The sequence below is a fragment of the Coturnix japonica genome, unplaced genomic scaffold, assembly GCF_001577835.2.
Source record: "Coturnix japonica isolate 7356 unplaced genomic scaffold, Coturnix japonica 2.1 chrUnrandom514, whole genome shotgun sequence".
NCBI lineage: Eukaryota > Metazoa > Chordata > Aves > Galliformes > Phasianidae > Coturnix > Coturnix japonica.
In genome coordinates, this window is record NW_015439901.1 from 8,569 (window position 1) to 23,178 (window position 14,610).

Below are 14,610 nucleotides of genomic sequence, written 5' to 3' on the forward strand. Positions count from 1 at the left end.
CCCCTCATTGGGGAACGTTTCCGCCTCTTTCTGAGCGCGAAGTTTTGAACCGATTCTGCTGCTTTTGGCCCCAAAATCTGCAGTGGGACTGTGGGACCTTTGGGGGCTGTGGGGCCTTTGGGTGCTATGGGGGTCTTTGAGGCCTTTGGGGGCTGTGGGGCCTTTGAGGCCTTTGGGTGCTATGGGGGTCTTTGAGGCCTTTGGGGTCTGTGGGGTCTATGGGGCTTTTGGGGGCTATGGGGCCTATGGGTGCTGTGGGGTCTATGGGTGCTGTGAGGCCTTTGGGTGCTATGGGGGTCTTTGAGGCCTTTGGGGTCTATGGGGCTTTTGGGGGCTATGGGGGCTATGGGGCCTATGGGTGCTGTGGGGTCTATGGGTGCTGTGAGGCCTTTGGGTGCTATGGGGGTCTTTGAGGCCTTTAGGGTCTGTGGGGTCTATGGGGCTTTTGGGGGCTATGGGGCCTATGGGTGCTGTGGGGTCTATGGGTGCTGTTAGGCCTTTGGGTGCTATGGGGGTCTTTGAGACCTTTGGGGTCTGTGGGGTCTATGGGACTTTTGGGGGCCTTTGGGTGCTGTGGGGGTCTTTGGGGGCTCTGAGGCCTTTAAGGCCTTATGGGGCTGCAGGGCCTTTGGGGTTTTTGGGGGCCTTTGGGGGCTGTGGGGCCTATAGGGCCTATGAGGCCTCTGGGAGGTGTTGGGCCTTTGGGTGCTATGGGGTCTTTGGGAGCTGTGGGGTCTTTGAGGCCTTTGGGGGCTGTGAGGCCTTTGGGGGCTGTTGGGGTCTTTGGGGGCTCTGAGGCCTTTAAGGCCTTTGGGGGCTGTGGGGCTTTTGGGGGCCTTTGTGTGCTATGGGGGCTTTGAGGCCTTTAGGTGCTGTGGAGCCTTTGGGGGCTATGGGGCCTTTGAGACTTTTGGGGTCTGTGGGGTCTATGGGGCTTTTGGGGGTCTTTGGGAGCTGTGGGGTCTTTGAGGCCTTTGGGTGCTGTGGGGTCTTTGAAGCCTTTGGGGGCTGTTGGGGTCTTTATGGGCTCTGAGGCCTTTAAGGCCTTTGGGGACTGTTGGAGCCTGTGGGGGCTGTGGGGCTATTGAGGCCTGTAGGGGCTGTGGGTCCTTTGAGGCCTTTGGGGTCTTTGAGGCCTGTGGGGGGCTGTGGGGCCTATGAGGCCTCTGGGGGCTGTGGGGCCTTTGGGTGCTATGGGGGCTTTGAGGCCTTCGGGTGCTTTGGGGCCTTTGGGGGCTGTTGGAGCCTGTGGGGGCTATGGGGCCTTTGAGGCCTTTGGGGCCTTTGAGGCCTTTGGGGTCTCTGGGGCCTTTAAGGCCTTTGGGTGCTGTGGGGTCTTTGAGGCCTTTGGGGGCTGTGGGGCCTTTGAGGCCTTTAGGTACCATTGGGGCCTGGGGAGTCTTTGACCCTCCAAAGTCACCTCCATCATCAGCCCCCCCCATTTCAACCCCCATCATCAACCCCCCCCATTATCACCCCCTGAAGAACCCCCCCCATCACCCCCCCCCCACAGAAGTGTTCCCTCATATCGACACCCCCCCATTATACACCCCCCCCCATTCCCCCCCTATCAACCATTAACCCCCTTTGTGCTCACAGATGGGTCTGGGTTGGGGGCTTCCCCCCCATAATCTGACCCCAACCCTCCCCCCCATCACAGTGTGACCCACCTCCATCAGTGGGGCTGGGGGCAGCCCCACAGCCACTTACTGAGCCCCCAGCTCCTCGTTAGGTGTCCTTAACGAGCTGCTCATTACCGTCATTGCATTAATTGCTTTAATTACAGGTCTGGGGGAGCCGCGCTCCCGCTGGGTGCAGCAGGTTGGGAGCCGCGCTGTGAGCAGCACGAGGAGCTTGGCACGGCGGTGGGCCCACAAACGATGGTAAGGGGGCTGCCCCACAACTACAGCCCCGGCCGACCCCATTAACACAACACTGAGCGCTGCTGTGGGGCACAGGGCTGAGCTGGGCACAAAGCCGGGCCCTATTACTGAGCTGGGCCCCATTACTGAGCTGGGCACAAAGCTGGGCCCCATTGCTGAGCTGGGCACAAAGCTGGGCCCCATTGCTGAGCTGGGCCCCATTGCTGAGCTGGGCCCCATTGCTGAGCTGGGCCCCATTACTGAGCTGGGCCCCATTACTGAGCTGGGCCCTAAAGCTGAGCTGGACCCCATTACTGAGCTGGGCCCCATTACTGTGCTGGGCCCTATTGCTGAGCTGGGCCCCATTACTGAGCTGGACCTAAAGCTGGGCCCCATTACTGATCTGTCCCCTATTACTGAGCTGGGCCCCATTGCTGAGCTGTGCCCCATTACTGATCTATCCCCCATTACTGATCTATCCCCTATTACTGCCCTGGCCCCATTACTGACCTGGCCCCATTACTGATCGTGGCCCCATTACTGATCTATCCCGTATTACTGCTCTATCCCCCATTACTGCTCTATCCCCTATTACTGATCTATCCCCCATTACTGATCTGGGCCCCATTACTGACCTTGCCCTATTACTGATCTGGGCCCCATTACTGATCTGAGCCCCATTACTGCTCTATCCCCCATTACTGATCTGGGCCCTATTACTGATCTGGGCCCCATTGCTGAGCTGGGCCCCATTGCTGAGCTGGGCCCCATTGCTGAGCTGGGCCCCATTGCTGAGCTGGGCCCCATTACTGATCTATCCCCTATTACTGCTCTATCCCCCATTACTGACCTTGCCCTATTACTGCTCTGTCCCCGTTGTTTCCTATAGCGCCTGATGCGGATCTTCGTGAACGACGACCGCCACGTGATGGCGAAGCACAGCGCCGTGTACCCGTCGCAGGAGGAGCTGGAGGCCGTGCAGAACATGGTGTCACACACCGAGCGCGCCCTCAAGGCCGTGTCCGACTGGATCGACCAGCAGGAGAAGGTGGGAGGGGAGCAGCCAGACCCCGAGGGCATGGACACGGCCAACGAGGACGACAAGGACGGGGGGTAAGGGGCTGGGGGACGTGGGGCTGGGGGCACATGTGGGGCTGGGGACACGTGTGGGGCTGGGGGACACGTGGGGCTGGGGACACACATGGGGCTGGGGGACACGTGTGGGGTTGGGGGACACGTGTGGGTTGGGGGACACCGTGGGCTGGGGACACAACATGGGGCTGGGGGACACGGTGGGGTTGGGGGACATATATGGGATTGGTCCAATTATGGGGCTGGGGGACGTGGGGCTGGGGGCACATGTGGGGCTGGGGACTGGTGTGGGGCTGGGGGACAATGGGGGTTGGGGACACGTGTGGGGCTGGGGGACACGTGTGGGGCTGGGGGACACATGTGGGGTTGGGGAACACGTGTGGAGCTGGGGACACGTGTGGGGCTGGGGGACACGTGTGGGGCTGGGGGACACATGTGGGGCTGGGGGCACATATGGGGCTGGGGGACACATGTGGGGCTGGGGGACACGTGGGGTTGGGGTCCCTGTATGCGGTCGGGATCCCATATACATTATTGGTGTTGGGGTCCCCATATGGGGTTGGGGTCCCACATATGTTCTTGGTGTTGTGGTCCCATATATGTTATTGGTGTTGGATCCCATATATGTTAGTGGTATTGGTTCCCATATATGTTAGTAGTGTTGGGGTCCATGTATGGGGTTGGGGTCCCATATATGTTAGNTGGTGTTGGATCCCATATATGTTAGTGGTATTGGTTCCCATATATGTTAGTAGTGTTGGGGTCCATGTATGGGGTTGGGGTCCCATATATGTTAGTGGTGTTGGGGTCCATGTATGGGGTTGGGGTCCCATATGTGTTAGTGTTGTTGGGGTCCCATATGAGTTATTGGTGTTGGAACCCACATATGTTATTGGTGTTGGGTCCCATATGGGGTTGGGATCCCATATATGTTCTTGGTGTTGGGGTCCCATATGTATTAGTGGTGTTGGATCCCACATATGTTATAGGTGTTGGGTTCCCCATATGGGGTTGGGATCACATATACGTTATTGGTGTTGGATCCCGTATGTGTTATTGGTGTTGGGATCCCATATATGTTATTGGTGTTGGGGTCCCATATGTATTAGTGGTGTTGGGGTCCCCATATGGGGTCGGGATCCCATATATGTTATTGGTGTTGGATCCCATATACGTTATTGGTGTTGGATCCCATATATGTTATTGGTGTTGGGGTCCCATATACGTTATTGGTGTTGGATCCCATATACGTTATTGGTGTTGGATCCCATATATGTTATTGGTGTTGGGATCCCATATGTGTTATTGGTGTTGGGGTCCCCATATGTGGTTGTGGTCCCATATATGTTAGTGGTGTTGGGGTCCCATATGTGTTAGTGGTATTGGTTCCCATATATGTTAGTGGTGTTGGGGTCCCCATATTGGGTTGGGGTCCCATATACGTTCTTGGTGTTGGGGTCCCATATATGTTATTGGTGTTGGGATCCCATATATGTTATTGGTTTAGGGGTCCCATATATGTTATTGGTGTTGCGTCCCATATGTGGTTGTGGTCCCATATATGTTAGTGGTGTTGGGGTCCCATATGTGTTATTGATGTTGGGGTCCCATATGTGTTAGTGGGGTTGGGATCCCATATGTGTTATTGGTGTTGGGGTCCCCATATGGGGTTGGGGTCCCATATGTGTTATTGGTGTTGGGGTCCCATATGTGTTATTGGTGTTGGGGTCCCCGTATGTGTTAGTGGTGTTGGGGTCCCATATATGTTATTGGTGTTGGATCCCATATATGTTATTGGTGTTGGGATCCCATATATGTTATTGGTGTTGGGGTCCCCATATGTGGTTGTGGTCCCATATATGTTAGTGGTGTTGGGGTCCCCGTATGTGTTAGTGGTGTTGGGGTCCCATATGTGGTTGTGGTCCCATATATGTTAGTGGTGTTGGGGTCCCCATATGGGGTTGGGGTCCCATATACGTTATTGGTGTTGGGGTCCCATACGTGTTATTGGTATTGGGGTCCCATATGTGTTAGTGGTGTTGGGGTTCCCATATGGGGTTGGGATCCCATATGTGTTAGTGGTGTTGGATCCCATATATGTTAGTGGTATTGGTTCCCATATATGTTAGTAGTGTTGGGGTCCATGTATGGGGTTGGGGTCCCATATGAGTTAGTGGTGTTGGGTCCCCATATGGGGTCAGGATCCCATATACGTTATTGGTGTTGGGGTCCCATATGTGTTAGTGGTGTTGAGTCCCATGTATGTTATTGATGTTGGGGTCCCCATATGGGGTTGGGGTCCCACATATGTATGTTACTGGTGTTGGGTCCTATATGAGTTATTGGTGTTGGGGTCCATATATGAGGTTGGGGTCCCTGTGATGTTCTGTGTGGGGTTTATTGAGTTCTTCAGCTTTGGGGGCTCTGAGATGTTCAATGTTGGGGTCCCCAAGGGGTCTTTGGGGACTGAGCTCCTAAAAGGGTCTTTGGACATTGGGGTCCCCAAGGGGTCTTTGGACATTGGGGTCCCCAGGGGTCTATGGACTTTGGGGTCCCCAAGGGGTCTTTGGACATTGGGGTCCCCAGGGGTCTATGGACTTTGGGGTCCCCAAGGGGTCTTTGGGGACTGAGCTCCTCAAGGGGTCTTTGGGCATTGGGTTCCCCTAAAGGTCTTTGGGTTCCCCTGTAACCCCCCCATTGCCCCATGTCCGCAGGGAGCAGAAGGCGGCGGAGCAGCTGACGCGGACGCTGCGCGGGGTGATGCGCGTGGGGCTGGTGGCCAAGGGGCTCCTGCTCAAGGGGGACCTGGACCTGGAGCTGGTGCTGCTCTGCAAGGACAAGCCGACCTGCGACCTGCTGCACAGGGTGGCCGACAACCTGGGCGTGCAGCTGGCGGTGAGTGCACCAATGGGGATGAGGCTGGTGGTGAGTGCACCAATGGGGATGAGGCGGGTGGTGAGTGCACCAATGGGGATGAGGCGGGTGGTGAGTGCACCAATGGGGATGAGGTGGGTGGTGAGTGCACCAATGGGGACGCGGCTGGGGGTGAGTTCACCAATGGGGATGCGGCTGGGGGTGAGTGCACCAATGGGGATGAGGCAGGCGGTGAGTGCACCAATGGGGATGAGGCAGGCGGTGAGTGCACCAATGGGGATGGGGCAGGTGGTGAGTGCACCAATGGGGATGGGGCAGGTGGTGAGTGCACCAATGGGGATGCGGCTGGGGGTGAGTGCACCAATGGGGACACGGCTGGGGGTGAGTGCACCAATGGGGATGCAGCAGCTGGCCATGCACGGCAGTGATTGGTGCTGAGTGGTGCTGGTTGGTGCTGATTGGTGCTGATTAGTTGGTGCTGATTAGTTGGTGCCAATTGGTGCAGGTTGGTGTTGATTGGTTGGTGCTGGTTGGTTGGTGCTGGTTGGTGCCCGGATCCCAGCATGGTGGTGCTGATTGGTGCAGGTTGGTTCTGATTGGTGCTGATTGGTGCCAATTGGTTCTGATTGGTTCTAATTGGTGCCAATTGGTACCGATTGGTTCTGATTGGTTCTCCGTTTCACCCAGGCCATCACAGAGGACAAATACGAGATCATCCAGGCTGTGGGCGACGCCGCCATCGTCATCAAGAACACGAAGGAGCCGCCATTGACGTTGACCATCCACCTGACGTCGCCGGTGGTGAGAGAGGAGATGGAGAAGCAGCTGGCTGGAGGTACGGCGCCATGGCACGTGGACGGGTCTGGGCTGGTTCGGGATCGGTTCTGGGCCGGTTCGGGATCGGTTCTGGGCCAGTTCCGGATCAATTCTGGGCCAGTTCCGGATCGGTTCTGGGCCAGTTCCGGATTGGTTCTGGGCTGGTTCCGGATCGGTTCTGGGCCGGTTCCGGATCAGTTCTGGGCCGGTTCCGGATCGATTCTGGGCCGGTTCCGGATCGGTTCCGGGCTGGTTCTGGTCCGGTTCTGGGAGCTGTGAAGCTGAGCGGCGCCTTCTTGGTCACCTTTTGCTTTCTGGTTTCGTTGCCGTTCATTTTGGCCATTGGTTTTGCTCACACGATGCTGTGACCCCCCCCCCAGCCCCACATCCCACCCCCCAGCGCCCCATAGGGACCAATAGTGCCCCATAGGGACCTATAGCGCCCCATAGGCTGCCCCACATCTGGACCTGTACACACAGACCACAGACACTCTCATCAAAACTTTTGTCCAGACACAGACAGCTCAGGGTACGACCCCCCCCACCCCCACATCCCACCCCCCACCCCACACATGGTGGGGGATTCACCCCCCAGGGCGCTCAAAGGGATTTGCCTGCCCTGCAATGGGGCGGCTCCACTATGGGTGCTGCAGCAAAAGGGAGCATTGCCCCATTAACTGCCCCATTAACTGCCCCATTACCCCATTAACTGCCCCATTGAGTGGCACAGAGTTCCAGCTGCCAATCCGCCCCATTGGCCTTATGCACCTTTGGCCTTACCTAGAACCCTGGTGTTCAGCCCTTCATCTGGAGCCTCATCTGGAACCCTGGTGCTCAGCCCAGCACCTTTAGCTTCATCTAGAACTGCAGTGCTCCATGCTGGCTCAACACCTTGAGCTTTATCTAGAACCCGGCTGCTCCATGCTGGCTCAACACCTTAAGCCTTATGTAGAACCCAGCTGCTCCATGTTGGTTCAGCACCTTTAGCCTCCTCTAGAACCGAGGTGCCCCATGCTGGCCGTGCACCTTTAGCTTTATCTAGAACCGTACTGTTCAGCTCCAGCCCAGCACCTTCAGCCTTATCTAGAACCTGGCTGCTCCATGCTGGCCCAGCACCTTTAGCCTTATCTAGAACCCAGCTGCTCCATGTTGGTTCAGCACCTTTAGCCTTATCTAGAACTGAGGTGCTCCATGCTGGCCCAGCACCTTTAGCCTTATCTAGAACCGAGGTGCTCCATGCTGGCCGTGCACCTTTAGCCTTATCTAGAACCGTGCTGTTGAGCTCCAGCCCAGCACCTTTAGCATCATCTAGAACCGAGGTGCTCCATGCTGGCCCAGCACCTTTATCCTCATGTAGAACTCTACTGTTGATCTCCATCCCATCACCTTTAGCCTTATCTAGAACCAAGGTGCTCCATGCTGGCCCTACACCTTTATCCTCACGTAGGACCCTCCAATTGAGCCCCAGCCCTTCCCCATCCCATTCCCCCCCCCCCATTGCTCCCTTTTGCTGCAGCCGTCCGGTGCCGCGCAGTCGGTGCTCTGGGTTGTGCCGTTGGACTCGTGCCGTCCCGCAGGTCTCGGCTTTATCCGTTATGGGGACGTTGGACCTTTGACCAACAGGACCATCTGTCTGTCACTGCTGGGCCGGGCAGCCCCCCCCGGGACAAGGGCTTCAAGGATCCCGGTGGAGCTCCATTCCCCAGCCCCACTGTTACCAAGCAGGGGCTGCTGACCCCCCCTGCTCCCCAAATGGCTCCTCCAGGAGCCCATTGACCCCCCATGGCTCCTCTATGAGCCCATTGACCCCCCATGGCTCCTCTATGAGCCCCCAGACCCACCATGGCTCCTCAATGAGCCCCCAGACCCCCCCAAATGGCTCCTCCATGAGCCCATTGACCCCTATGGCTTCTCCATGAGCCCATTGACCCCCTATGGCTCCTCCATGAGCCCCCCAACCCCTCCATGGCTCCTCCAGGAGCCCATTGACCCCTATGGCTCCTCCAGGAGCCCATTGACCCCTATGGCTCCTCCATGAGCCCCCCAACCCTCATTGCTGCTCACATCAAATCCGAGCTCCCACCGCCCCCCTGGGATCCAGAGCCCACCCCCCCGCAGGGGGCTGCCCGTCCCCCCCCCAACCACTGACAGAGCCCCCCCTTGGTCAAACTGTGCCTTGTCTTCTTATTCCATCCACGACCAGAGACGCTCTCAGTCACCGACTCCGCGGACGTTCTGGACAGGCAGAAATGCCTTGATGCCTTGGCGTCACTGCGGCACGCCAAGTGGTTCCAGGTTTGCATTTTGTTCTTTTTTTGTCTTTTTTAATAGCAAAACGTGTTAAAAAAACCTTTAAACCTTAACGGGGGCTCTTGGTTGGCTCTTAATGCCGGCGGTTGTGCCGGACCGACCGCTAACGAGGTCCTCGTTAATGAGCTGGAGGTCGCAAAGGAAACCCCGTAATGCTGCGGTGCTGCGAGCTGTGTGCTCCATTGCATTGCATTGCATTGCAGTTGTGCTCCCCCATGGCCCATTGGGTTCCCATTGGATTCCCGTTGAGTTCCCATTGGGTTCCCATTGGTTCCCGTTGGGTTCCTGTTGAGTTCCCATTGGGTTCCCATTGAGTTCCCATTGGTTTCCATTGGGTTCCCATTGAGTTCCCATTGAGTTCCCATTGGGTTCCCATTGAGTTCCCATTGGTTTCCCATTCAGTTCCCATTGGTTTCCCATTGGGTTCCCATTGGGTTCCCATTGGGCTCCCATTGAGCTCCCATTGAGTTCCCATTGAGTTCCCATTGGTTTCCCATTGGGTTCCCATTGAGTTCCCATTGGGTTCCCATTGAGTTCCCATTGGGTTCCCATTGGTTTCCCATTGGATTCCCATTGAGTTCCCATTGAGTTCCCATTGAGTTCCCATTGAGTTCCCATGGGGTTCCCATTGGGTTCACACTGAGTTCCCATTGGGTTCCCATTGAGTTCCCATTGGGTTCCCATTGAGTTCCCATTGGGTTCCCATTGGGTCCCCATTGGGTTCCCATTGGTTTCCCATTGGTTTCCCATTGGTTTCCCATTGGGTTCCCATTGGTTTCCCATTGAGTTTCCATTGGGTTCCCATTGGGTTCCCATTGAGTTCCCATTGGATTCCCATTGGTTTCCCATTGAGTTCCCATTGAGTTCCCATTGAGTTCCCATGGGGTTCCCATTGGGTTCCCATTGAGTTCCCATTGAGTTCCCATTGAGTTCCCATTGGGTTCCCATTGGTTTCCCATTGGGTTCCCATTGGTTTCCCATTGGTTTCCCATTGGGTTCCCATTGGCTTCCCATTGAGTTCCCATTGGGTTCCCATTGGGTTCCCATTGAGTTCCCATTGAGTTCCCATTGGTTTCCCATTGGGTTCCCATTGGGTTCCCATTGGTTTCCCATTGGTTTCCATTGGGTTCCCATTGAGTTCCCATTGGTTTCCCATTGGGTTCCCATTGGGTTCCCATTGGGTTCCCATTGGGTTCCCATTGGGTACTCACTGTTTTCCCATTGCATTCTCAATGGATTCCCATTGGGTTCCCATTAGGTGCTCAATGGGTTCCCATTGGGTTTCCATTGAGCTCCCTGTGCTTCTTCCCGTTCCAGGCCAGGGCGAACGGCCTCAAGTCGTGCGTCATCGTCATTCGTGTCTTGAGGGATCTGTGTACCCGGGTTCCCACCTGGGCGCCGCTCAGAGGATGGGTAATGCTGCATTATTGATGCCCTATTGATGCCTTATTGATCCCACATTGCTCCCTTATTGATGCCCTATTGATGCCTTATTGATCCCATATTGATGCCCTATTGATGCCCTATTGATCCCATATTGCTCCCTTATTGCTCCCTTATTGATGCTGAATTGATGCCCTATTGATCCCATATTGCTCCCTTATTGCTCCCTTATTGATGCTGTATTGATGCCCTATTGATGCCTTAGCGATCCCTTATTGATGTCCTATTGATGCCTTAGTGATCCCATATTGGTGCCTTATTGCTGCCTTAGCGATGCCCTATTGATGCCTTATTGATGCCTTATTGGTGCCTTATTGATATCTTATTGATGCCTTATTGATGCCTTAGTGATCCCATATTGATGCCTTAGTGATGCCCTTTTGATGCCCTACAGCTGCCCTTTTGATGCCCTATGGCTGCCTTGTTGATGCCCTATTGATGCCTTATTGGTGCCTTATTGATACCTTATTGATGCCTTATTGATGCCCTATTGCTCACTGGGGTCCCATTGGGGCAGGTTGGGGTGGCCTCCCACTGCTCCCTCCAGTGGGGCTCAGGGAGCTCCGTGAGGGGACGCTGTGGGGTGGATGTGGGGTGAATCCATCACCCAGCGCGGCCCGGAGCTGTGGGTGCCCCATTCCTGGAGGTGCCCACGGCCGTGGATGGGCCCTGAGCTACTTGGGGTTCCATTCAACCCAATGATGCTGAGATCCCATGGTCCTGTGAGCTTTCAGGACCCTCCCAACACAATCTCAGCCCATCTCATGGTCCTGTGACCTTTGAGGACCCTTCCAGCCCAACCCCAAAACCTTTCTGTGGTTCTCTGGTCTTTGAGAGCCGCTCAACTCAACCCAGCCCCACTTCCCCTGCCGTGGTTCTGCAGCCTGTAAGTACCTTCCAACCCGACCTCCTCTGTTGTTCCATGGTTCCGTGGCCTTTAGGGGCCGTTCCAACCCAAACCAGATGAATTCCAAGGTTCCACCACCTTGAAGGACCCTTCCAACCCGAATTCAAACTCATTCCAAGGTTCTTCAGCCTTGAAGGACCCTTCCAACCCATTCCAAGGTTCTATTACCTTGAAGGACCCTTCCAACCCATTCCAAGGTTCTACCTTGAAGGACCTTTCCAACCCCATTCCAAGGTTCTGCAGCCTTTATGGACCCTTCCAATCCATTCCAAGGTTCTACCTTGAAGGACCCTTCCAATCCATTCCAAGGTTCTACCTTGAAGGACCTTTCCAATCCATTCCAAGGTTCTTCACCCTTGAAGGACCCTTCCAACCTAATCCCATTTCATGGTTCTATAACCCTAAAGGACTCTTGTAACCCAAACTGAATGCGTTCCAAAGTTCTACAGCCTTTCAGGACCTGTCTAATGGGAACGCAGCGCATTCTGAGGTCCTTGAAGGACCCCTTTAGCCCCAACCCAATGCATTCCAGGGTTCTACAATCTTTAAGGACCTTTCCAAACTAATCCTAACCCAATCCATGGTTCTGTGACCTTTAAGGTCCCTTCCAACCCAAACCCAATCCATTCCAGGGTTCTGTAGCCCTGTAGGACCCTTCCAACCCAAACATGAAGCATTCCAAGGTTCTGGGATCTTCAAGGACCCTTCCAAACTCAACCCAACCCATCCCAAGGTTCTACAACCTTGAAGGACCCTTCCAGCCCAAACCCATTCCACGTCTCAACAACCTGGAAGGACCCTTCCAAACTCAACCCAACCCATCCCAAGGTTCTACAACCCTTAAGATCTCTTCCAACCCGAACCCATTCCATGGTTCTGAAGCTTTGAAGGACCTTTCCAGTCTGAACTCAAACTCATTCCAAGGTTCTGTAGGCTTTAAGGACCCTTCCAACCTAAGCTAAGCTCATTCCATGGTTCTGCAACCTTGAAGGACCTTTCCAACCCAAATCCATTTCATGGCTCCAAAGCCTCAAAGGATCCTTCCAGCCCAAACTGAATCCGTTCTGTGGTTCTGCAGCCTTGAAGGCCCCTTCCAGCCCAACCCAAACCCCATTCCATGATCCTACAGCCTTGAAGGCCCCTTCCAACCCAAATCCAAACCCCATTCCATGATCCTACAGCCTTGAAGGTCCCTTCCAACCCAACCCAACCCCATTCCATGATCCTACAGCCTTGAAGGCCCCTTCCAACCCAACCCAAACCCCATTCTAAGGTCCTTACAGGCCTTGAAGGCCCCTTCCAACCCAACCCACCCATTTCCATGATCCTACAGCTTGAAGCCCTTCAACCAAACCCAAACCCCATTCCATGATCCCTACAGCCTTGAAGGACCCTTCCAACCCAACCCAACCCCATTCCATGATCCTACAGCCTTGAAGGACCCTTCCAACCCAACCCAAACCCCATTCCATGATCCTACAGCCTTGAAGGACCCTTCCAACCCAACCCAGCCCCATTCCATGATCCTACAGCCTTGAAGGACCCTTCCAACCCAACCCAACCCCATTCCATGATCCTACAGCCTTGAAGGTCCCTTATAACACCCCCCTGTGTCAGGTCCTGGGATTCCCCCCAACCCAAACCTTTCGGGTTTCGACTTTTAGGTTCCATAGGACATCTCTGTGCCCCCCAATAGACAAGAACCCGCAGCCCCCCATCCTCCCCATCTCCCCCCTCCCCTTATTTCTCACCCCTCCCTCCGTGTCTTCCAGCCCCTGGAGCTGCTGTGTGAGAAGTCCATTGGCACGGCCAACAGACCCATGGGTGCCGGGGAGGCGCTGCGCCGGGTGCTGGAATGTCTCGCGTCCGGGATCGTCATGCCAGGTTAGGGGGGGGGGGGTCTCCATTCCTCGGAGCCACCTTTACCCCATGGTGGGGGTCCCTGTGGTCCGGAGCGCCCCCAGCCCCATTTGTGCTCCATGTCGAGGGTCATTAGGTGGATCCCGGGAGAGTTTTGTTGGCTGACGAGGGAAATCTTAGTTTAGAGTCTCTGGAAGCACCAGGATAATTCTCTGCATATCTTCCTTGTTTCCTGCCTTCAGATGGTTCTGGTATTTATGATCCTTGTGAAAAAGAAGCCACTGATGCTATTGGGCATCTAGACAGACAACAAAGGGAAGATATCACACAGAGTGCTCAGGTATAGTTGTGCCTCCAGATGATGGGACCAAACACTTGCTCACTTTGCCCGGCTCCCACCCGCCATGTTGCTTTAATGGTGGACCCCGTTGAGGTCGGTGTCATTGGTTTAACAGCACTTCCACGGCCGGACCCCCCCCCAAATAAGAACAAACCCCCATGGGCTCCAACTTGAGGACCCCAACACATGGGCTCCAACTCATGGGGTCCAACCCAAGGACACCAACCCATGGGCTCCAACCCAAGAACCCCAGTTTGAGGACCCCAGTTTGAGGACCCCAATTTGAGGACCCCAATTTGAGGACCCCAACCCAAGAACCCCAACTTGATGTCCCCAACCTCATGGGCTCTAACTCATGGGGTCCATCTTGAAGACCCCAACCCAAGGACCAACCCATGGGCTCGAATTCATGGGGTCCAACCCAAGGACCCCAACCCATGGGCTCCAACCCAAGAACCCCAGTTTGAGGACCCCAATTTGAGGACCCCAACCCAAGAACCCCAACTTGAGGTCCCCAACCTCATGGGCTCGAACTCATGGGGTCCATCTTGAGGACCCCAGCCCAAGGACCCCAACCCATGGGCTCCAACCCAAGAACCCCAGTTTGAGGACCCCAACCCATGGGCTCCATCTTAAGGACCCCAACCCATGGGCTCTATCTTGAGGAGCCCAACCCAAGGACCCCAACTCATGGGCTCTAACTCATGGGGTCCAACCCAAGGACCCCAACCCATGGCCTCCATCTTGAGTACCCCAATTTGAGGACCCCAACCCATGGGGTCCAACCCAAGGACCCCAGTTTGAGGACCCCAACCCATGGGCTCCATCTTAAGGACCCCAACCCATGGGCTCTATCTTGAGGAGCCCAATTTGAGGACCCTGACCCATGGGGTCCAACTTGAGGACCCCAATTTGAGGACCCCAACCCATGGGGTCCAACTCATGGACTCCAACCCAAGACCCCCAGTTTGAAGACCCCAACCCGTGGGGTCCAACTTGAGGACCCCAATTTGAGGACCCCAACCCATGGGGTCCAACTTGAGGACCCCAATTTGAGGACCCCAACCCATGGGGTCCAACCCAAGAACCCCAACCCAAGACCCCCA

The 14,610-nt window shown here is 55.5% G+C and overlaps 1 protein-coding gene across 1 annotated transcript in view; it reads left to right on the forward strand.

Annotated features, from left to right (window-relative positions):
* The first annotated feature begins 1,751 nt into the window (after positions 1 to 1,751).
* The window catches only part of LOC107307221 (interleukin enhancer-binding factor 3-like), a 27,774-nt gene continuing 14,915 nt past the window's right edge, over positions 1,752 to 14,610 (forward strand). The window contains exons 1-8 of the mRNA XM_032441722.1: positions 1,752 to 1,883; positions 2,752 to 2,975; positions 5,669 to 5,849; positions 6,516 to 6,663; positions 8,848 to 8,939; positions 10,272 to 10,367; positions 13,077 to 13,188; positions 13,407 to 13,504. Of these exons, the coding sequence (XP_032297613.1) occupies positions 1,881 to 1,883; positions 2,752 to 2,975; positions 5,669 to 5,849; positions 6,516 to 6,663; positions 8,848 to 8,939; positions 10,272 to 10,367; positions 13,077 to 13,188; positions 13,407 to 13,504 (954 nt within the window). The 5' untranslated portion in view covers positions 1,752 to 1,880. The remainder of the gene's footprint in view (positions 1,884 to 2,751; positions 2,976 to 5,668; positions 5,850 to 6,515; positions 6,664 to 8,847; positions 8,940 to 10,271; positions 10,368 to 13,076; positions 13,189 to 13,406; positions 13,505 to 14,610) is intronic.